Genomic DNA, 24,312 nt, shown 5'->3' with positions numbered 1-24,312 from the left:
ACACTAACTATAACTAAACTAGTAAAAACTAACTATAACTACACTAAAGTTGAACTATATACACGATAAGCTAGAAATAAGAACGAGAAGCTAGGGTTGTGGAGGACAGCGATGCCGCACTCCACTGTTCCAATGACCGTCACGGGCGGTAAGAAGGAACTGAGGGTCGGCAGGGGTATATATCTGGTGCTATAGCGGCGCCACTCCAGGGGGCGCCCAGCCGACCCACTGAGTGTTGCTAGGGTAAAAATCTTCCGACGAGCGTGCACGCGGCGCGCACACACCTAACTGGAATGCATATGAGCAATCACTCGAAGAAGAACTTGCAGTGTCGATAGCGCTACGTAGCCAGGAGGGCTTGTCCCGTTGACATAGTTACTTGAGAGGTGGAATATAAATGTCGACGTAGACAGCGTCTTCACTAAGTGCTATAAGTGTAGACAAGCCCTCAGTCAGTCAGCAAACATTGTAGGGATAGAAACAGGAACATCATGATCCCCTTTCCCACCGAGAGAAGTTAAACAAGGAAATAGAGCTCCTAACAAAGCTGTGGAGGAACAAATCTGAAAGGGAAACGGAATGCTGTCATTTTGGGAACTGAAAAGATTCCAGATAGCTCTTATTTTCAAAACGTGTCTAGAGGAAAAACTCCAGTCTCTTCTATCTGGAAGATGCAAGATTCCAGTAAAATAAGGGCTAGATCCTGCCAATCTTTACTCCCACAAGCACTCCTTTATGCAAGTAGTCTTGCTAACATTACAGTCCATTAAACCTCCCCTCCCCCCAGAGCCCAGCCACAGAGCGCTCCCCAGCCCAGACACTCAGACCCTCTGCCCCCTCCCCGAGCCCAGCCATGAGGTGCTCCCCCAGGCCAGGCACCTGCACCCCCTCCCCACAGAGCCCAGCCATAGGGCACACCCCCAGGCCAGACAGCCACATCCACTATCCCCAGACCTCAGCTGTGGGGTACCCCCCACCCATCCCAGACACTTGCAGGCCCTCCTCTTAAAGCCCAGGAATCCAGAGTGAGAAACAGCCTGATGCTGAGTCCTGGGCTTGTACAGAGTTTCCTGCACACTGCCACCTTCCTTCAGGACATGCTGGGAAATGCAGCTGCCAGGAACTCTCCAGACCCCCCCTTCTTCCCAACAGTGTCTTATATTTGCTAGCTAGGGAGCTGGTCTCTGCTGAGTCCAATGTCCCCTAGTGGCAGCCAGCAGCTCTGCAGCCCCAGTTCTGTGGAGGGAAAGGAAATTCTGTGCAGAACATTAATTCTGCACAAATTCTGCATTGCACAGTGGTGCAGAACTCCCCCGGGGGTAGTATATGCATTACAATACAGTGCTTATTCACATGATTGCATACTATGTTTGCCTATAAGACCCGCTTCATTTCATACTCAGATACATAAATAGTACAATGGCAAAAGCGTATTTTTTCCACTGTCTTCATATTTGAAAATTAGCTGAACCAGTTTTACTTGATCTTTCAAGAACAATTTTTTCTCTCTCTCAGGTTATGACCAAATGTGGAAAATTTCAACTAGAAAATTAAGTTTGGGAAAGTGATTTGTAACAAAAAGGCTACTACCTCACTGCCTGACAATACTCTGTAAACTTTTACATCATACATCTCAGAATATCTCTGATATACAATCACAACACTTTTTTTGCTTGTGTAAACCACTGCACCTGAGGTCTGCATGTGACTGAGCTTTTCCTGTGGGAATTCTTGGTTTGTAGAGGTCTCTCTACTTACACATCCATCTATCACTGCTACTGCTTTTTCAGAGGCATTTTCAGTTTTAATCACTCCCCAGCAGTCTCATATCAGTCCTCAGGGGCTTCTAATCCTGTTCCTTGAATAGCTTTCTGCCAGTCTGCTGCTGGTGCAAAGTGGTTCTCAGCCTCTCTGGCAGCAACCCCCTTCTGCCTAGGCTGCAGTTTCTTATGTCAACTGTTGCTGATCAACCAACTGGCCATACCTGAGGGAGTAGCTACTCACCCCTTAATCCCTTAGGCTGGGTCTACACTATCACTTATTTCAGTATAACTTACACTGCTCAGGGGTGTGAATAAAACCCCTCCTGAGCAACATAAGTTATACCGACCTAAGCACCAGCGTGGACACTACTACATCCTCTCTATTTTACTATTCTTAGGTATAAACAAACCAATTTATTTTCTATGAAGTACTTACATTGGGATAATATTCCATCACCAACAAATATTCCATACGTCCATCTGCAGTGAATCGCTCATCGCCCACAATGAATCGGGCAATATTGTCATGCTCCATCAGTGGGACTCTGTAAATGTTCCTCTCGTTGATAAAGTTCTGGCGGTTAGCAAAGGAAAATACTTTTACAGCCACTGGATGCTCATCTAGGGAACCTTTATACACAGCTCCATATCGCCCCCGGCCAATCAGCTGTAAAAAGTTAAAAGTAGTCATTACGTCGATTAAAATAGTAATGATCAAGAAAGGTTTTCACGCTGCAAAGTAGAATGGATATGTATAGTTATGGGCCACATTCTAAATTTCACTATCGTATACTCAACATGTATTACCAAATAGAGTGTCAGCATTCAAGAAATACATTTTCATAAAATTGAGGTTCAGATTTGCATGAAATAAATGCATACATATGCTAAAATTTGATAATGGGATAGCACTATACTTCCACAAGGAATTACTCATTATGTACAGGCAAAGAAATATACATGTGTGCACAAATTTTTGGAATACAAACCTCTAACTCCAGTTTAAAAAGTTTCTTTTTAAAACTGTTACTGCCCCATGAGAGAAAGAGCAGGGTTCCAAGTAAACTATGAAGTTTTGAACACTGTACTGAATATGTTCTCAGAGAAGACAGATCCTACAGCTGCATTTCTGTGACCCTAAAAGTGTCTCAAACCCAGAAAGCAAGGGACTCTCTGGTATCTAGCACTGAGTTTCAGCTGGCTTGACCAGCCCAGATCCCCAACTCACTGTTGTCATAATCTGTATTTAAAAGGTGTCATGTAAGGTATCGGATGTGAACAGGTGACACACTGGTGATTAATATCATTGTGAAATGTACACATTAACATTATATATAAAATTACACAGAGTCTGTAAACCAGCCATGTAGGTAAAACAGATGTTTTTCTAGCCAAAGGAATGTGGGTCTGCCTGCTTGAGTGTGTCTTCCATGTTATTCAAGCCAGGTACAGCCAAAAGACAATGGGTATCGGAGACTGCAGGAAGATCATTTGCATTGTAAAAAAAATCATAAACGGGGAAGAAACCAGCATAGCATCTACACCAGACAACGTGACATTTACATCCAGCAGGGGAAAGGAACTTTATTAGGAGATACTCTTCAGAAAAATGCATTTCAAAGGTTGACTGGACTATAAAGAAGGGGGGAGCGAACCCCTAAATCATCCTTCACCTGAAGAGTCAAGGAAACTAAGTGCTTTGAGCTCTGGTTAATGAAGGGGTTTGCCGTACTGGAAGAATGACTGGTGAGAAAAACTTCTTTGAACAAAAGACTAGTTTGAAGTTGAGTTGTAGTCTTAGAAGCATCTTTTTACTTTTGTTTGTAACCATTTTTACCCTTATTACTTATACTTGGTATCACTTAAACATATGTCCTTTTGTTAATAAACTGGGTTTTACTTTTACCATAAACCAACTCAGTGCTTTGATGGAAGGGAAGGGTGTGTTAACCCTCTAGTTAAGTTAATAAGATGCTGTGTTCTGTGTCTTTAAAGGGGGCAGTGAACATAAGATTTTGTATGTCCTACAGTCAGAGGGGCTGTGCACTGGAGAAAAGATGTCTCTGAGAGCTCAAGAACTAGAGTTAGCTGATTATAACCTGCTAAGCAAGGTTTGGATTGGCAAAGTCCTGAAAAGAGTTTGCTGCCACGGCAGACAAGCCGGTGTGTAGGGAGCTAACATATAGCTTAGCAGCAGCAAAGCTCTCACTTGCTGAGGCTGAGAGAGGTAACATGGCAGCTCATGATTCCAAGAACCCTAGCACAGTGTCACAATTTACAACTGTGGTACTACTTTGAGTAGTTATATTGTAAAAATGGCATTGTAGAATTCCATGTTTATTGTGTCTCACTTATTTTCACAGACAGCTTGCTGAAAGTTCGGAAATTAAAAATAGAACGATCCTTTTCCAAATGCCCGCCGCAAAGTCAGCCTGAGTCAAGCCGGGTTCCTTCCTTTTCCCACATCACCACCTGTGATGATAATGTTGCTGCACAAATTATGCACTCAGTTACATCTAGACATCCCATTATCTTCAAATGATGCTATCAGTTACATTTGTGCAGTCCCCTAAGCCTTCAGCCAGAGTTGCACAGGTGTAACTGAGGGCATAAGTAGAATTGCAATATATTTATTAAGATGCATGAGAAGAAAAGAAGCAAATCTGGCTCTCAGAGCCCAAGAGGAGTTTGCATCTAGCAGTTAAAAAAAACCCTATATTTTTATTTCTAAATGGAACAATCTTGATATGAAATTAGCGAGACACAATAATTATAGGGTACTACTAAAAATAAATATTCACCTTTTAGGGTAGAATAATTTTTAAATGTTATTTAAAAATTTGTTTTAAAACCAAGCAATTTAAAACATTTCTCTGTTTGAAATTGTTTTTTAAATCCCAAATAGAGTTTTTAAAGCAGCCATTGGGACACAGACCTTCAAAAGGAACAAATAAAAAATGGTGGCTGCAAGACAATCTGCTGGCATTTCATAGTTTTTGTATAGAAGGTCCTGAAGGAGCTACAGATCCTACACTGCAATGCATCATGAAAATGTCACTACTGCACAACCACATAGACACACTGTAGTGAATATATTGTACTGTATAACAATAACACAACGTTGTCCAAAAGTCTATATGACGTTCCAGTGTAACCATAGGCAAAACTAGACTTTACTCCATTTCTCTCTGATCCAAATGTATAAATTAACTCATTTATTCAGCATATTTTTTAAAAAACACAGCACAGATAAAACCCATATTTTTTCTGTACTGCTAACTAATTTTCTTACCATCTAATATTTTGCAAAGTAAATGTTTTTTAACTCATGCATGACCAATCAATCTCATTGTTCACAGTTAACTGTACTATGGAACCTATTTTAGGGAGTTTATGAGCACTAAGTAATCTTACTTGCTGTATGTATTGAAAACCCAAAGAACAAAAGCAACGAGTTAAGGATGCTGTCTCAACCTCTCCTTGCTTTTAGTGGTTTGCATATCACCCTCAAAGACATACATACTTTCAGCTTGTTTAGGGTCTATATTTGCTCTGATTTAAAACTGTTATAATCTATTGCGGAAAGTCAAGAAAATCTAACTTACACCTTTGCAACCTCCACTTTTCCATAACTCCCTCCCAGTTCTGATCCAAAATATAATCCGGTCCCAGCATAATTCCCAGTGCCTTAAACCAGTTCGGCTCCACAATAGTCCCATAGCAAAGTTGGGGGACAAGAGATCACCCAAGCCCCAGCAGGAGTGCGTCACTCTTCTCTCAATTTATGAGAGCTGATGAAGCCTGCTAAAGGAGTGGGGGGATCGGCTTATGTGGCCTGCATCTTGCAGGAGGTCAGACTAGATGATCATAATGGTCCCTTCTGATCTTGAATTCTATGATTCTATGATTCTGATCAAAAGAGTGCTGACATTCAGTCAAAACCAGAACATCACAATCATGAGTAATAAACAGAGTCACATCATCAATTTACGTGGAGACTCACTGGGGTACAAGCTCAAACAGGGAGAGAAAGGCTTTTCCAATACGCAGAACAGAGGCTTGATAGAGCATACAATATCCCAGACAGGGAACAACCCTGTCTGATTCCCCTACAGCAGTGGTGGGCAACCTGCAGCCAGCACATGGGCCGTCAGGTTAGTCTGCTGGTGGGCTGCAAGACAGTGTTTACATTGACTGTCTGCAGGCACAGCCTCCTGCAGCTCCCTGTGGCCGCGGTTTGCTGTTCGCAGCCAATGGGAGCCGCGGGAAGTGGTGGCCAGCACGTCCCTGCGGCCCATGCTGCTTCCCACAGCTCCCATTGGCCAGAAACGGCGAACCGTGGTCACTGGGAGCTGCAAGTGCCCATGCCTGGGGACGGTCAACGTACACAAACTGTCTTGCGGCCCGTCAGCGGATTACCCTGACAGACTGCGTGCGAGCCGCGGGCTGCGGGTTCCCCACCACTGCCCTATAGACTGGAAAGCGGGCACTCAAAATACCATTCATCTTAAGAAGACGACTATATCATTATACACTACAGCAACTGAATGCAGAGGACAAACCTGGGCTGAAAACCAAAAGCACAAAGGATGCAAAAAACAAATATCTATGATCTACATGATCAAAAGCCTTTTCTTGGTCAAGGAAAATCAACCCAATATGCAAATCAAAGATTTTTGAGGCTGAAATTACCTCCTGCATTAGGAAAAGGTTATCAAAAATGGACCTGTAGGAACGCAATAGGTCTGATCAGGGTGCATGACTGAACCAGTCAATGTTCAGTCTATTTGCCAAGGCATTTGAAAAAGGGTTATATTCAGGGCAAAGTGGGGACACAGGTCTCCAATTCTTCACCTCCCCAAGGTCCCCATTCCTAGGCAACAAGAAGAACCACTTGATGACAACTGAGTGGCTGTTCTCTCTGATACCCCCTGAAAAACCTGAAGCAAGTCAGGCCCAAGAAGGGTCCGAAAGGCCTTATAAAACTCAATAGGCAAACCATCAATACCTTGTGCCTCCCTTAGAGCAAAGTCATTTAGTGCAGAAGTCAATTCTGAGAGTGCCAGATCCTGTTCAAGTCCGCCCACATTCAATGCTGAGATCCTAAGAAGATCCTCAAGGAGCCACCAAGTCTCAGATGGACACAAAGGCTCTGTGGCATACAGGTCTGAGAAAAAACTCACAGCAAAGTTCCTAATCCCATCCATCATCTGCTGATGCTATGAAGTGTCTTGTTGATAGTGTTGGTTTATTATTTTTTTGGGGAAAGGATAAACTTCTCCCTGGGACAATGAGTGAGTTGTATCGAATATCCTTCCCTTATTATCTCAAGCACTCATTTTCTGAGATGGTTCACTCCCAGAGGAAGGCACGTTTCATGACGGCTGAAGCCTTGCAGGTAAAACAACTTGTGGGAAGGGGGGATGCTTTGCAGCCTTCTCAACCACCTCAGCACGGACATTGCCTACATGATGGCTCGGAGCAGAAATGTCTTCCCTCCTGGTTCCCACCAACCTTGCCTTCCCAGGAGATTCAAGAGGCTCCAGTGAAACCTTCCTGTTTGCTCTGCAAACTGTACAAACAGGAGCCCCAGGACCAAGGGAGAAGCCATGTGGACTTGAAAACAGTTCACAACAGATACAACCAGGACAATACAAATGTGGGAAAACATAGCACATTTATTACATATATCTGTTTCTTAAATATTACAACAATATCTGGCAGGTAATTTGATCACAGGTGGAGCAAACAATGAAAAGTAAATAAAGAGGCAGAAATTCTGAGTGGCATACTTACTTCTAGCAATTTTAGATTATCCAGGTCTAGTGAGGGCTCTGATGCTGCTGCCTCCATCATGTTCATACTGTGTAGACCTTGCTTACGGTCCCCTGCAGATACAGGGACCAAAAGTTCTGATAGTTAAGATTTTATGCAAAAGTACATATGAGAATGGTTACAGAACTATTCTGGGACTTGACAGCACCAGTGGCTGTTACAGTGAAGGACATGCCAAGCCAGGAGTAACATTGCAAACCCTTCTCCCCCGAGCTAGTAAAACTAAGATGGGAAGAGTAAGTGGTTGGGAAGGTGATGGCTACTTGCTACACAACTATTCTTTCATGCACTACATGGAATCCCACTGGTGTTGGCCTTAGAGAAGACTGATGGCTCCACTCCAGCTATTTGTTAAGCAGAGGATTCATGGAAGAAAAATGGAACCCAGATTGAAAACATGTGGGAGTCCTTATAAATTTCTATGGGCCATTAAGAAATGTACATCTCTACTCCGATATAACACTGTCCTCGAGAGCATAAAAATCTTACCGCGTTATATGGAACTTGCTTTGATCCACGGGAGTGAACAGCCCCGCCCCCTCCGGAGCGCTGCTTTACCGCGTTATATCCGAATTCGTGTTATATTGGGTCGCGTTATATTGGGGTAGAGGTGTATTTAAAGGGGTGGGAATAGAGGGAGGTAAGGGAATTATAATTGTGAAGAACAGTCAAAAGAATAATATGAATTCTACCTGCAAGCATCCTATATCCAAAGAATATAGCAGCAATCAAAACAGCTAATACAGAGACTGAAGCCAAGGCAATAACAATAGTTTCATCTCGATGAAAAGAATTAGATGAATCTGAAAGAAAGGAGAAAGAGTACATGTCATTTTTTAAAATGTATATTAGAAAGATTCAGGACCATACAACAGACAAAGTAACAGAAACAAATCATGCTGTATGGATTATACTATATGTCCCTAATTTATTTTTACCATTAAAATTTGAGGAGAGAACAGCTGACTAGCTAAACATGGCTGAGAACATTACCTCTGCAGCATCACCAGGGCATTCCTTGCCTGTATGGAGAGTGGGACCTCCAAAACTGGAAACTGAATCACTGTCTTCCATATGGCAATGTACAGAACAACCACACAAGGTTGATTGTTAAAAATACAAATTGGAGAGGTGGGCCAATGTTATGAACAACAAAAGCTGTAACAAGGCCATTATATTACTAGAAAATGCTATAGTAGTATAATGTTCAGGACTTCTTCTAAAAGGGTCATTCAGTTATGTTGATTTAATGAACCTGGCATATAAATTCACCAGAAGGCTCCTCTATCTTCCTATGATTTCTACTTCTAACTCACTTGTTTTCCTCTCATCCCTCATTTCTCTAGGTTTTGAAACCCATAAACTGTACAAGGACTATATCTGAAATCAAGACATCTTAATATAATTAAAATCCTTAGTTTTCTTTAATGAATAATAATCCTTCAGAAATATATTGCAGCATGAAATCTAGGAAATCAATCAGTAGCTGAAATTAAAACAAGTTAGATTCAAAGGTTGATGGTATCTCCCAATGCCCTGAATTGATTCCTGGTCTCTCTAAATGCACCCACTCAGGTGTCAAGCCTCATGATTTAATCTATCCGAGGTGGAATTTCGCTATTCTCCCATTCATAGACTAGGCCATGGGCTACCATACCCCGTGTATCAACAGTGGGGCTGGGTCAGACTTGAGTCAGTGGCTTTGCAACCTGGCACGTGGGGTTACAGTGCTGCTCACATTTGGCCTGCCACTCACTAAAACCTGGCCCAGCTGACCCTCTGTGTTGCTGTGACCTCGCACATGAGATCACAACACCCAGACCCAGGCCCATCCCCCCATGGAACTGGAGCCACCAGTGCTGGGTGTGAGGAGGGCTCGCTCTCCTATCACCTCGCCCCCAGGGACTCCCTTCCATACCAGGCCCATGACCCCAGCTAGGATCTTCACTGGCGCAAAGAAAGGAAATAATGGAAGTTTATGATAAACTCCGAATGGGGCAGCCCTAGGCACTGGAAAATCCAGCAAACAAGATGTCACAGGGACCTTAATGGCTGTTGGCCTTGGAAATGATATTTAGAGTGTGTGTACAGCACTGTTTGCAAGGCCCTATAAAACCTTCAGTCAGGGCTGTTCTTAGGAATACACAGCATTGCCCAGTGTAGGGCACCCGAAAATTTGGGGCACCATTCCCTCAAACTGGCTGCGTCTGGAATCCTCTCTTCTCCGGCCCCTTCCGTGCACTGGGCCAGCGGGCTTTTCCCCAACCTCAACCCCACCCCCTCACTCACTCCCTCCTCAGCTGGCCAGCTGAGGGCCCCAGCCCCAGGGAGCCAAGAGCAGCCCAGCCCACCAATGCCCAGAACGGAGTCCCTCTCTGGACCCTGCCTGCCTGTGCCGCTAGGTCTCCGGCGGGGGCCAGGCCAGGGCAAGGACAGGAGGAGTGAAACTTCCACATGAGTCGGCGGTGGGGAGGGAGGACAGGGAAGAGTCGGGCAGAGCGGGGGAGGGAGGAAGGGGGGGCTTAAAGTATATTTCCCTAACTATATCTAACACACACACACACACACACACACACACACACAGAGTTTCTCTCTCACACAGACCAGTTCTCACACCCACATACATTCTGCCTCTCACAAGTCACAGTCCCCCAACACACAGTCACATAAACTGTCTCTCTCTCTCTCTCTCTCACACACACACGAGAAACATTACAAAAAAACCCTATGAGGAAGTGAATAATTCTGCATTTAGAGCAGGATGTGATTAATATGCAGTAAACAAGGGTTGGAGTAGCACGTTGAATGACGAGGATAAAATGGAACACTAAATAGCTGTTCATTTAGTGAGCACCATCCATGCTGTACATTGAACGAGGCAAGGGTCCTATAGAAAAAATAGTATGTGATTATATATTGATAGTCTTTAATTACATGCACAGAAGGGGCCCAATTAAGGCTAAATAGGCAACCTTAAAAGTGGGGTTTCCTTACTTCTGAATGCTTGATTTTGCAATCATAACATTCATTTAATGTAGCTCTTTGCATGTAATATATATAAACAAGTAGACAATGTAGGATAGTTGTGCAGATTTGTGTGTATTATATATATCATATCATTCTATTTCAGAAGTAATATGTGATCAAATCATTAAAGACTGTATTGTAATGCATATTTTTATATACATTAAACAACTTCCCACTAGTCCTCTATGTTGCCCATTGAAGCTCAAGTGCTCTTGTGCATGTATGGTCTGCTTTGTACTCCATACAGTAAATGATTAACTGATTACGTTTTTCTGGCATACACAGAACATGAGACAGTGCTAGAAGATATGCATATATGTATGTATGTTGTAGGTAAACACTTTATGGTAACGCATTACTTGAGAAATAGTTTGTGATTATTTAAATAAAAACTGTATTGTAATGAATAAACACAAGGGGGCAGGAGTTCACATAAGGTTGTATGTGGAACCTCAACCAGGGGCCTCTGTAGTCCATGATCTTTTGTCTGTAATATATAGTGACATTAACTCTTGCCATATAATTGTACTCCAAATGTAAGCTCTCATTTAAAACACTAATGAAGTTTCCAACCTTTAAACATGCAAGGAAAACAGTAAAATGTGAACTAATACAAATAATAAATAATAATAAAAAATGTACAGACAGGACAATGTTGTCTTCCTAATTCTTCAGACAACCTAACAATTGTTCAAGAAGAGGTGTTCTGCTCAATGAGCTGCTAACAGCAAACATGCAACACTAAATTTACTACGTCCATAATCCTATACAGCAGGGGTCGGCAACCGTCGGCACACGGCCCATCAGGGTAATCTGCTGACGGGCCACGAAACATTTTGTTTACGTTGACTGTCCAAAGACATGGCCCCTCACAGCTCCCAGCAGCCATGGTTCACCCCGTTCCCAGAGAATGGGAGCTGTGGGAAGCGGCGGCTAGCACTGCAGCCCACTGCTTCCCGCAACTCCCACTGGCCAGGAATGGTGAACCGTGGCCACTGGGAGCTGGGGGCGTGCCTCCAGATGGTCAATGTAAACAAAATGTCTAGCGGCCAGTCAGTGGATTACCCTGATAGGCTGCATGCTGAAGGTTGCTGACCCCTGCTATACAGGGTCACACTTTTAACTCTGTGCAGTGAGTAACCCAGCTGATTTAACCAGGATTACTCAAAACATATAAAGTTAAACATACATGTAAGTTTTTCATAATCAAGACTTAGTAAGTAACACAAAAGATATGGTAGTGATAATATTCATTTTAACATTTAAACAAACAAAAAATTCCATCTTAAAATTTGCACAAAGCTTCCACAGAATTTCTAGTCTCATGTACCAGAGTGTTGCAGAAACGAAAGTGGCTTTGCTGCAGAATACAGGTCCACCTTGCATCAGAGTACATGGGGCCTTGTTATTATTTGTATTATTATAGCACCAAGGAGCCCTAATCATGGACCAGGACTTCATTGTGCTAGCCACAGAACAAAATGACAGTCTTGGACCTTAACTTTGTTGTATTCACTTCTGAATTCTTAACAGTGCAGCCTGAGGCCTGATTCTTCAAAATATTGCGTGTAGGCAGACCTTTACAACCTATGTGGACTCCTATCAAAGTACACAGGACTTCACGTGGTCCTAAGGTAATGCCCAGACAGATTGCTTTGAAGGATCAGGGTCTTAAAGCTCTCAATAAAGTTTCTCTGTTGTGACGGGTTTAAAATATTCATTTTGAAACTGTTATTGCAGGGTTTTTTGTTTTGGTGATTTTAAGTAAGGAATCTGAATGACACTGGAGATGAGATCACACAAACATAGAGAAGATCCTGAAGTTCAAAGCATGAACTTAATACAAAACAGAACTACAGAATATGTGCAAGATGTGGCCTTCAGCTGTGGAGAACTGAACACAATGCTGCAAAGATGTAGCTTTTCCAAGTAGGAAAAAAGGACCTTGCAAGTATAATTAATTCTAGCTGCTTCTAAAATTATTTCCTTTCACAGTGTCCCTGCAGGACTTTTATGACAGTGCTTGGCTTCCAGCTCTCTGAACAGATACATAATATTATCAACTGTTTCCAAGAGCTCAAGTATTTCAGCTGTCATTCTAAATTTTAATCTCACACTGATTGGTTTATCACATAATGGTCTGTATGATCTAATTTCCAGTATCAGTCTCCTCACTAAAAATGGCAGCTAAAACATTTATTATTTATACTCTAAAATATTTGAAACTATTTTGATCCACTTGACCCCTCAGGAAACCACACTAAAATATAAACACAAAAAAAGAATCAATTCAGCAAGCACAGAATCATAGAAATGTTGGGCTTGAAGGGACCTCAAGAGATCAACTAGTCCATTCCCCTGCACCAAGGCAGGACCAAGTATAACTAGACCATTCTGGACAGGTGTTTGTCTAACTGTTCTTAAAACCCTGTAGTGATGGGAATTCCACAGTCTCCCATAGTAACCTATTCCAGTGCTTAACTATCCTTACAGTTAGAAAGTTTTTCCCCCCCTAATATTTAACCTAAATCTTCCTTGTTACAAATTAAGCCCATTACTTCTAATTCTCTCTTCAGTGGACATGGAGATCAATTGATCACTGTCCTCTTTATAAACTGCCCTTAACTAACTGAAGAGTTATCAGGTGCCACTCCCAGTTTTCTTTTCTCAGGACTAAACTTGCCCGGTTTTTTTAACCTTACCTAACAGGTCAGGTTTGCTGAACCTTTTATCATTTTTGTTGCTCTCCTCTGGACTCTCCTCAATTTGTCCACATCTTTCTTAAAGTGTGGAGCCCAAATTGGATACAGTATTCCAGATGAGTCCTCACCAATGCTGCGTAGAGTGGAACAATTACCTCCTGTGTCTTGCATATGACACTCCTGTTAATGAACCCCAGAATAATATTAGCCTTATGTGTGGCATATAAATGATGAGTAAGGCTAAGATATTTGTCAGATATTTTTAGTAAAAGTCAGGGACAGGTCACGGACAAAGAAAAATTCATGGAAGCTCGTAACCTGTTCCTGACTTTTACTAAAAATATCCCTAACGAAATGGGGAACCCAGCTTGGAGCTCCGCAGCTGCCGGGAGCTGCAGGGGGCCCCGCTGCGGCCAGGAGCTGCAGGGAGCCCCACCGCCTGCGGTGGCTGGGAGCTGTGTGGGAGGGGCAGCTCAGAGCTCCAGCTGCAGGGGGCCCCTGCTGTCTGCGGAGGCCAGGAGCTGTAGCCCCACTGCCTGTGGCGGCTGGGAACTCTGCAGGGCCCCCAGCACCCACAGCCAGGCCCACCAACAGGGGGGGCCAAAGGGAGCAATTGCCCAGAGGCCCGGGTGATTTAAAAGGGCCCAGGGGCCCCCGGCTGCCGCCACTGCAGCAGGGGCTAAGGCAGGCTACCTGCCCACCCTTACTCCACACTGCTCCCGGAAGCAGCCAGCATGTTCCTGCTTATGGAGAGGGGGTCTCCATGTGCTGCCCCTGACCCTAGAGTCGACTTCACAGCTCCCATTGGCAGAAAAAACACCACAGTGGCCCAACACTGTAGAATTTAATTTCAGAAAGGGGAACTATACAAAAATGAAGAAGTTGGTTAAACAGAAATTAAAGGGTACAGTGCCAAAAGTGAAATCTCTGCAAGCTGCGTGGAAACTTTTTAAAGACACCATAATAGAGGCTTAATTTAAATGTATATCTCAAATTAAAAAACATAGTAAGAGAACCAAAAAAGAGCCACCGTGGCTAAACAATGAAGTAAAAAGTAGTGAGAAGCAAAAAGGCATCCTTTAAAAAGTGGAAGTTAAATCCTAGTGAGGAAAATAGAAAGGAGCATAAACGCTGGCAAATGAAGTGTAAAAATACAATTAGGAAGGCAAAAAAGAATTTGAGGAACAGATAGCCAAAGACTCAAAAAAGTAATATCAAATTATCTTTTAAGTACATCAGAAACAGGAAGCCTGCTAAACAACCAGTGGAGCCACTGGACGATTGAGACGCTAAAGGCGCACTCAAGGACGATAAGGCCATTGCAGAGAAACTAAATGATTCTTTGCATCAGTCTTCACGGCTGAGGATGTGGGGGAGATTTCCAAACCTGAGCCATTCTTTTTAGGTGACAGATCTGAGGAACTGTCCCAGATTGAAGTATCATTAGAGAGATTTTGGAACAAATTGATAAAACAAACAGCAATAAGTCACCAGGACCAGATGGTATTCACCCAAGGGTTCTGAAGGAACTCAAATGTGAAAATAAATCAGTTTTCAGAATGGAGAGAGGTAAATAGTGGTGTCCCCCAGGGGTCTGTTCTGGGACCAGTCCTATTCAACATATTCATAAATGATGTGGAAAAGGGGATAAACAGTGAGGTGGCAAAATTTGTAGATGATACAAAATTACTAAAGATAGTTAAGACCCAGGCAGACTGGGAAGAGCTACAAAAGGATCTCTCAAAACTGGGTGACTGGGCAACAAAATGGCAGATGAAATTTAATGTTGATAAATGCAAAGTAATACACATTGGAAAACATAATCCCAACTATACATATAAAATGATGGGGTCTAAATTAGTTGTTACCACTCAAGAAAGGGATCTTGGGGTCATTGTGGATAGTTCTCCAAAAACATCCACTCAGTTTGCAGTGGCAGTCAAAAAAGCAAATTATTCGCAAAAAAGCTGGGAATAATTAAAGGGATAGATAATAGGACAGAAAATATCATGTTGCCTCTATATAAATCCATGGTACGCCCACATCCTGAATACTGTGTGCAGATGTGGTCACCCCATCTCAAAAGAGATATATTGGAATGGAAAAGGTTCAGAAAAGGGCAACAAAAATGATTAGGGGTATGGAACAGCTTCTGTATGAGGAGAGATTAATAAGATTGGGACTTTTCAGCTTGGAAAAGAGACGGCTAAGGGGAGATATGACTGAGGTCTATAAAATCATGACTGGTGTAGAGAAAGTAGATAAGGAAGTGTTGTTTACTACTTCTCATAACACAAGAACTAGGGATCACCAAATGAAATTAATAGGCAGCAGGTTTAAAACAAACAAAAGGAAGTATTTCTTCACCCAACGCACAGTCAACCTGTGCAACTTTTTGCCAGAAAATGTTGTGAAGGCCAAGACCATAAAAGGGTTCAAAAAAGAACTACGGTATATACTCGATCAGAAGCTGGTTCATTTATAAGCCGACCCCTCTCCCTCCAAGATGGATCAGTACAAATAGAAAATGTTTATGACTTGTTCATAAGCTGACCCTATCATTCAGGGGTCAGCAAACTTTGGCTCCCAGGCCATCAGGAATAGCCACTGATGGGCCGAGAAGGTTTGTTTACCTTGCGTCCGCAGGCCTGGAGGTAAACCTAAGTAAACAAAGTGTCCCGGTGCGCCAGCTGTTTACCCTGATGGGCCGGGACAGCAACTGGTGGGGAAATTTTTTTGGGGGGAGAAGCTGGGGGTCAGGGAAGTAACCCCTGTGACCCCCCCACACATGACCCCACCCCTAGCCCGGGACCCCCACAGTCTCCCCATCCCATCCTTTCCCACCTTATCTGGGGAGGGCCAGGGGAGGATGTCTCTAGCCTGGCTGGAGCTGCTCCGGCAGGCTGGGCAGCACGGCCGTAGCCTGCTCCGGTGGGCCAGACTGGGCGGCATGGCCGCAGCGTGTTCAAGCAGGCTGGGTCGGGCTGCATGATCGCAGCGTGCTCCAGCGGGCCGGGCAGCACAGCCACAACCTGCTTTGGGGGGCGGGGCAGGGTGGAGCGGCACGGCACGGCTGCAGCCTGCCAGCCCCAGAGCTGCAGCTGCTTCGGAGGCTGGGGGAAGAGCAGCGTGGCCAGAAGCGGAGAGACTATGGCCCCACCTCTTCCCTTCTGTCTGTGCTGCCTCTCCTTGCTCCCTCTGCTCAGCCTGCTCGAGGGGTGAGGCCGAGCAGCATGGCTGCTGCCTGCCAGCCCCCAAGCTGCAGCTGCTTCAGAGGCTGGGGGGAGAGCAGCGTGGCCAGAACTGGAGAGACTCTGACCCCGCCTCTTCCCTTCTGGCTCTGCTGGCTGTGCTGCCTCTGTTGGGGGGAGGAGCTGTGTCCCACATCTCCCTCTCTATACCCGTTCGTAAGTCGACCGCCTTCTCTGGTGCTTCCCTTTTTTACTAAAAAAATTTGGCTTATGAACGAGTATATACAGTAGATAAATTCATGGACGATAGGTCCATCAATGGCTATTAGCCAGGAGGGGCAGGAATGGTATCCCTAGCCTGTTTGCCAGAAGCTGGGAATGAGTGACATACCTTTAACTTGTAACATAAATAAATTCCAACTTTTTTTTTTAAAGTGTAGTTTTATACCTGTGTATTGTAATCTACTGAAATCTTAGGTATTTTAATTAAAAAACAGAAACAAATGTTTCAGTTCTTTAAACGTTATAAGGAACACTTTCTACTTTTATAAGTAATATAGATAAATAGTTGAAGAGTACCTGATTTAGGTATTTGTTTTTAATTCCAAGGACCAGATCATACCCCTGATATCTGTTCATGGAGGGGGTCTCTGTATGGGGAGATGTCCTCATTACCAGGTGGAATGGAGGCCAATCTCCTCTCATAGCTCAGTAGGACGACTCCTCTGGACCTCATAGAGGGAGGAGTGGATGGAGTGAGCAGACTGGGAGGAGAGGGCAGGCAAGAGACACATGATGTCAATATGTGTGTTTCATATCATCAGTATTGCCAACACTAAGTGTTCAAAAATCATGAATCAGTCCTTAAAAACTTATTAGATTTTTAAATAATAAATTTGAGGATATTTTTATTTGCCTTCTGATTTCTGAGCATTTAGAGTACACTTAGGTCACATGTTCATGCTTTTCTTGATAACCATTTGGGGTAGGGTTTTAAAAAACAAACAAACAAACAAACAAAAGCTGAGATTTCCATGTAACCACTTGAATCTAGGAACTCAGGCTTTAAGAAAAAACACCAAATATCATGAGACTTGCAATGAAATCACGAGAGATGGCAACATTAATACCCCTCTAGTTCCACAAAGAGAGAGAGATAATACAGCTGGGACTGTAATATCTTTTTAGCGGAATCCCCAGAGAGGTCCTTGAAGAAGCATGGCAAGATTTTGGTAGTGTGGCTCCAGTGGTCCTCCATGCATATCTCTCTGTCTCCATGCAAATCCACCAGAATCTATAGTTGAGGTTTGGGCCCTTGGCATTTTTGCACACATGTAGAAAAAAATCTGTGCCCACTCCTCCACCCCAGCCCTGTCATGAGATAATGTAGGGAACATCTACACAAGGAAGTCCTCACCGAGACCTCCTCTAGTGCCTCTGGGTTTAGTATGGGAAGGCTTGATCTAGACTCAAGTCTTATGTGTAAAAATTGTCATTTTCTTCAGCAAAGTCCTTAAAAGACCGATTCATCTTTTCTCTCTGTTTTCATTACTCTGAGTCCAGAGACATCTGTGGGTTAGCTTCTAATAGTACAGTGTGAAAAGACTGCCATATACTAAAATACTGTTTCTAATTATAGTCTTGATAGATCTGAAGTGCCTTGCTAATGTGAAATGAAACCTGAAGTAGGCTACACAACAAACTGCATTTTAAAAAAGTAAAGAGATAGATTCTTGGCTACTGAAGAAGTAAAGTGAGAGAAGGTCTCACCTCCAAAAGCAAATTGAATGAAGTACACTTTATCGTGGTTTCAAGATTAGCATTTAGCTGCTGGAAGATAAGCCATATACAATATCTGGTTTGCAATCATGAAAATGAAAATTATTTGAAAACTTAAAAAATGTTCTTTAATAAATGAGAAAAAAATTCACTGAAAGATAAAATGTCCCCTTACATTGATGTTGGACCCATTGGCCTTAATTTCTGACATTAAATCAAAGAGCAGCTAACTGCTTTCAATTGAGGGAAGTCACTTACTTAGCATCTGTAAAAATGTTGGGCCACAAAAGAATGCATGTACCAGAACTATGAAAGTGAGACTACTTTACAAAGGCAGGTTAAAACTATTTTAATTGCAACAGACTCAATAATTAAATATTTCACAAGAGCAACATTCTTGGATATATCTCACAGACCAGAAAATATTAGAAACTGCAGAAAAACTGCTAGAAAAATATTTACATAGACTTTAAGGCCAGAAGGGACCGTCATGATCATGGCCTGGTCTACAGTGGGGGAAGGGGGGAACGATCTAAGATACACAACTTAAGCTACGAGAATAGCGTAGCTGAACTCGATGCATCTTAGATTGACTTAGAATCACTTACTTCGCGTCCTCGCAGCACGGGATCGATGGCCACCACTCCCCTGTCGACTATGCTTCTGCCTCTCGCCGATCTGGAGTTCAGCAGTCGACGGGAGAGCGATTGGGGATCGATTTATCGCGTCTACACTACACGCGATAAATCAATCCCCGATAGATCGATCGCTACCCGCCGATCCGGTGGGTACTGTAGACATTCCCATCTAGTCTGACCTCCTGCACATCGCAGGCCAAAGACCCTCACCCACCCACTCCTGTAATAGACCCATAACCTGTGGCTGAGTTACTGAAGTCCTCAAATTGTGATTTAAAGATGTCAAGTAACAGAGATACACTGTTTACTCTAGTTTAAATCAGCAAGTGACCCCGTGCTGCAGAGGAAGGTGAAAAAAACCCAAGGTCTCTGCCAATCTGACCTGGAGGAAAATTTCTTCCTGACCTCAAATATGGCAATCATTTGACCCTGAGCATGACAGCGAGACCCACCAACCAGACACCTGGGTAAGAATTCATTGCAGCAACTCAGAGCCCTCCCTATCTAGTGTCCCATCTCCAGCTGTTGGAGATATTTGCTACTCGCAGTTGCAGATGCGCCATGTGCCCTTGTAGGCAATCTCATCATACCATCCTCCAAAACACTTATCAAGTTCAGTCTTGAAACTAGTTAGTTTTTCTGCCTCCACTGCTCCCTTTGGGAGGTTTCAACCCTGCAGAACTTCACTCCTCTGATGGTTAGAAACTTTCATCTAATTTCAAGTCTAAACTTGATGGCCTGTTTATATCCATTTGTCCCTGTGCCAACATTGGCCCTTAATTTAAATAACTCCTCTCCCTCCCTGGTGTTTATTTTCTCTGATGTATTTATAAAAAGCAATCTTATCTCCCCTCAGCATTTGTTTGGTTAGCCTAAACATGCCAAGCTCTTTGAGTCTCCTCTCATAAGTTGGTTTTCCATACCGCTGATCATCCTAGGTAGCCCTTCTCTGCACCTGTTCCAGTTTGAATTCATCTTTCTGAAACGGGGGGGGGGGGGGTTACCAGAACTCCATATGGTATTCCAGATGAGGTCTCACCAGTGCCTTGTACTGTGGTAATAACACTTTCCTTTCTCTACTGGAAATATCTTGCCTGATGCATCCTAGGATTGTATTAGCCTTTTTCATGGCCACATCGCATTGGTGGATCATAATCATCCTGCGATCGACCAGTTACACCCAGGTTTTTTTCCTCCTTTGTCGTTTCCAATTGATTTGTACTTAGCTTATAGCAAAAATTCTTGTTAGTCCCAAATTCCATGACCTTTCACTTTGCACTATTAAATTTCATCCATTTCTATTACTCCAGTTTTCAAGGTCATAGAAATCTTCTTGTATTATATTCTGGTCCTCCTTCGTATTGGCAACACATCCCAACTTTGTGTCATCAGCAAATGCGAGCAGTCTAAAAATCTGGCTTTTAAATGGAAAGCACTCTGTAACTTCAACGTTATTACTTTTCTTTTTCAAAATATCTTTTTGGTGTTACAAAACTTAGGAATGCTGTCTATGATTTCAGTAAACCCATATTCCCTCCCCTCTCCAATAATTTTCACAGTAAGAAGGTTCAGCCAAACCTAAACACTGAGTTATATGTGCTTATGTGCAATAGCTGGGCTTGTACAAGCAGGCACTTCCTGCATGCAGATCAGAAGGAGAGCCACTGTCTGCCTTATTGGAGCCTAGGATGTTTCTGTTTACAAATCCTGGAGCCAGGCCGGGGCATTGACTGGAGGCGTCAGCGTGCTGTCTGCTTCCTTGCTACACTCAGCCTTTGTCTGGGTCTGCGTCAAAGAAAGAACAACAGTGCTGTGCTAGCAGCAAAGGGTGGTTTAAATACAACGCCCCAGCCCAGATTCCTTAATCCTTTTACAGTCCTGTTCAGAAAGATAAACTAAGGATTAATGTGTTTTTAACAAAGCCATATGCCTTCTGGTTCAGGATTCAGTCGAGTTTTAAGTCAAATTTATAGCAAATATTCTAGTACTAAAATGTAGCTCTTCAATAAATCAATACAACATTACATTCCCGTACTTTCAGTCAGCATAACATTGTACGCATACAACACAACATTCCTGTACTTTCTAATTTGAAGGAACGTGTTATGGTTATGGAGCTGCGGGTTAAACACTTATGTGACATTTCAAAAATTATTGAGTTTGTCTGAAGGGTGTCTATTCAGATAACCAGTGCTGTTTTCCTATAGATACTCAGTGGTTAATGCACGGATTTCAGTCAATGTGCCTGCATTACACACAGTAAAATACTTTTAAGATTTTTGATCCCATCTTCAATGATAATATATCCTGATCAGAAACAACCAGAGTCCGGAGGAACTGACAGTATGACTGGAAGAAAGTCTAATGTTAGAATACTGGGGGCATGGGTGAGAGGGAAAGAAACAGGACTATGCAGAGATACAAAGTTGAAGTGTCTACACAGAAAGGTGTGAAAGCCTCATTATTTATGCCTCCAGATAACAGTGTAAGCCTCAACTGTTCCATATGAACAAAACTTCCTATATTTAAATAAATTAAAACAAAAAACATCTCTCTGTTGGTCAGTAATGAGCGGGAAAATTGTTTGTGTTTATTTAAACCATGGATGTACTGTGTTTATTCCATGCCTAGAGAGATTTTAAAATGTCCAAATAATTCATATATATTGACAGTGGCCTGTAAAACTAGAGGAGTCAGAGGGACCAGGCAAAAAACTAAATGTGAGCCCCATTTTTCCCACTAGCCCTCCAACTTCTCTGCTGTTTTCCCCATCTGCCTTCTCTTCAATAACCATTTTTTAATCTTTTACCATCTTGCTTAATTAGGTTTTTTCCAGTTATGTTACCAGAATAATTATTCTTGTTCATTCTTCTGAATAGCAGTTTATCTTACCAGATGATTCCGCAGGTCAGATAACTGTTGGGAAGGCCAGCAGTGTAGACAGTTGAGTGGATAACTGAGGCACACACAGCAGGCAGTTCAGGCCAGCAAAGACTCTCCAAATGTGTCTATGCCCTTCTGTTGTACTTTACCCTTGTCACTGAGGAAAATGGTGTACAATACCTCCCTCTTTCACCATCCCAGCTAGCACCCAATCACTTTAACTTTTTCTCATTCCCAGCACTGCCAGCACTCTTTCTCTACCATTCTCTCTCTCTCAGTTATCCTCTTTCCTTTTCCTCCTTCCAGCCCCAGCTAGCACCCAATGTCATTGCAGAGTCCTCTCTCCACACTACCAAGGATCTTCTGCGTCCCTTCCCATTGTACAGCAGAGGTGGAACCTGCCATGGCTAGATCTTTTCGTTTGGACACTGCCGACTAAGGGCTTGTCTACACTGGCACTTTACACGGCTGCAACTTTCTTGCTCAGGGGTGTGAAAAAACACACCCCTGAGCGCAGCAAGTTTCACTGCTATAAAGCGCCAGTGTAGACAGTGCACCACCACTGGGAGCCGCGCTCCCAGCGCTGGTAGATATTCCCCTCGTGGAATTGGGTTTTTTTGAGTGCTGGGCCATGACTACACAAGCCACGTTAAAGCAGCAGCACTTTAATGTTGCCAGTGAAGACGTGCTCTAAAAGGACAGCCTTCTCCTCTTCTATATGGCAGGCTTTGGGAAGGGCTGTTCTTCCTCTTTTCCTATCCTTGCCCAAGGGAGGGTTCAGTTTCCTTCTGGACATAAAACATTAGCTCCTGCAGGGGTCTCTCTCCCTAGTTCAGGGGTATGTGGGGCAAAGTAAGGAAGTAGCAGAAATAGAGAAAAGACCTTTGTGATCCTTGATTCATTCTGACCACTGGGTAGAAAAAATAAATATATAAAAATGAAAAAAGTTTTTAAAAATGGAGGAAAAAAATCCTAAGGGAGGTGGGGAGGCGGAGACAGAAGTTAAATAGAAAAGGAGAAGATTTAGGGTATGTCTACACTATCTGCTGGATCGGTGGGGAGTGATCGATCTAGCGGGGGTCAATTTATCGTATCTAGTCTAGACGTGATAAATCGATCCCCGAGCACTCTCCCCTCGACTCCTGTACTCCACCGCCACGAGAGGCACAGGCAGAGTCGACGGGGGAGTGGCAGCAGTCAACTCTCCGCGGTGAAGACACCATGGTAAGTTGATCTAATACATTGACTTCAGCTACGTATTAACATAGCTGAAGTTGTGTAACTTAAATCGATCCCCTCCTGCCCTCCCCAGTGTAGACCAGGCCTAAGAGAAAATGAAGAGAAGGCAGAGACAGGGCAACCACTTAAAGGCATGCCCTGAGGAAATAGAAGGCTGGAGGAGAAGATTGCCTATCCAACAATCCATCACATGGGGGAAGGGAGGGAGGTTTATTCAAGGTAGAGTGGCCCATTAATACCTCTGCAGTCATAGGACAAAAAGAGGGAGTTAGTGGGTTACAAATTGTTGCAATAAACTGTGACACTAGAGTACCTTTCCCAGACCTGAAGAAGAGCTCTGTGTGGCTCGAAAGCTTGTCTTGCTCACCAACAGCAGTTGGTCCAATAAAAGATATTACCTCACCCATCTTGTCTCTCTAATATCCTGGGACTGACATGGCTACAACTACAGAGTTTACACCTGATAGTTACCCAGGATCAAACAGCACAACTGAAATGCAGTTTTCATTTCTGAGAAACCAACTGAAAGTGGTTTCTGCCCTGCTGACTTTCACCAAATATATAACTAGCTCTTGTATACAAACTTTTTTTTTAAAAAAGGAAAAAGAGTATTTTCTAGTGGTTAGACTATAAAACCAGAAGGTAAGAATTCTATGTTCTATTTCCAGCTCTGCTACTGACTCACTGTGTGACCCTAGGGAGGAGGTCACATCACCTCTCTGTGCTTCACTTTAGCCATCTGTATAATGGGGAAAATAATACCTTACCTAATCTCAGAGGCCTGTCGTGACACTTGTTGGTAAATATCTTGAAGATGAAAAGTACAACAGTAATAAAGAGTAATACACATTTTGCACAAATGCAGAAGATTCCTAAGGATCTAAAATAGTTTGACTGTGGATGGAATGAGTAGGGCTGGGATCAGAACACTCCAAGCCCTTTGCTCAGACCAATAGATTACCCCACTACTACAGAGTATGTTTGGAAAAATACAATGCTACTTCCACTGTGACAAGTCCCACCTACCCTATATTAACAAACTTGGAAGTGCACCCCGAACAGTCAATAATACAGAAGTTCACAAAGAGACTGAACAGAGAGACAAGGTGGGTAAGGTAGTATCTTTTATTGGACCAGCTTCTGTAGGTAAGAGACACAAGCTATTGCGCCTAAGCAGAGCTCTTCAGGAAGTTTGCAGACAAAAGTCCAAAATTCTAAGGAACTCAAAATTTAGGGTGAATTCAATTCAAAGCTG

The 24,312-nt window shown here is 43.2% G+C and overlaps 1 protein-coding gene across 2 annotated transcripts in view; it reads right to left on the bottom strand.

Annotated features, from left to right (window-relative positions):
• BMPR2 (bone morphogenetic protein receptor type 2) overlaps nucleotides 1–24,312 on the bottom strand; it is a 169,416-nt gene that overhangs the window by 23,017 nt on the left and 122,087 nt on the right. Inside the window, exons 1-4 of one of the 2 annotated variants that reach the window (XM_044978538.1) lie at nucleotides 8,592–8,610; nucleotides 8,291–8,401; nucleotides 7,560–7,651; nucleotides 2,200–2,430 (exon numbers count right to left, since the gene is read on the bottom strand). In XM_044978538.1, the coding sequence (XP_044834473.1) occupies nucleotides 2,200–2,430; nucleotides 7,560–7,651; nucleotides 8,291–8,300 (333 nt within the window). In that variant the 5' untranslated portion in view covers nucleotides 8,301–8,401; nucleotides 8,592–8,610. Of the gene's footprint in view, nucleotides 1–2,199; nucleotides 2,431–7,559; nucleotides 7,652–8,290; nucleotides 8,402–8,591; nucleotides 8,611–24,312 lie in introns of those variants that run through there. The other variant, XM_044978537.1, reaches the window with a different exon arrangement.

The sequence above is a fragment of the Mauremys mutica genome, chromosome 10 (genome assembly GCF_020497125.1).
Source record: "Mauremys mutica isolate MM-2020 ecotype Southern chromosome 10, ASM2049712v1, whole genome shotgun sequence".
Lineage (NCBI taxonomy): Eukaryota > Metazoa > Chordata > Testudines > Geoemydidae > Mauremys > Mauremys mutica.
This window is presented reverse-complemented; position numbering and strand designations above follow the sequence as displayed.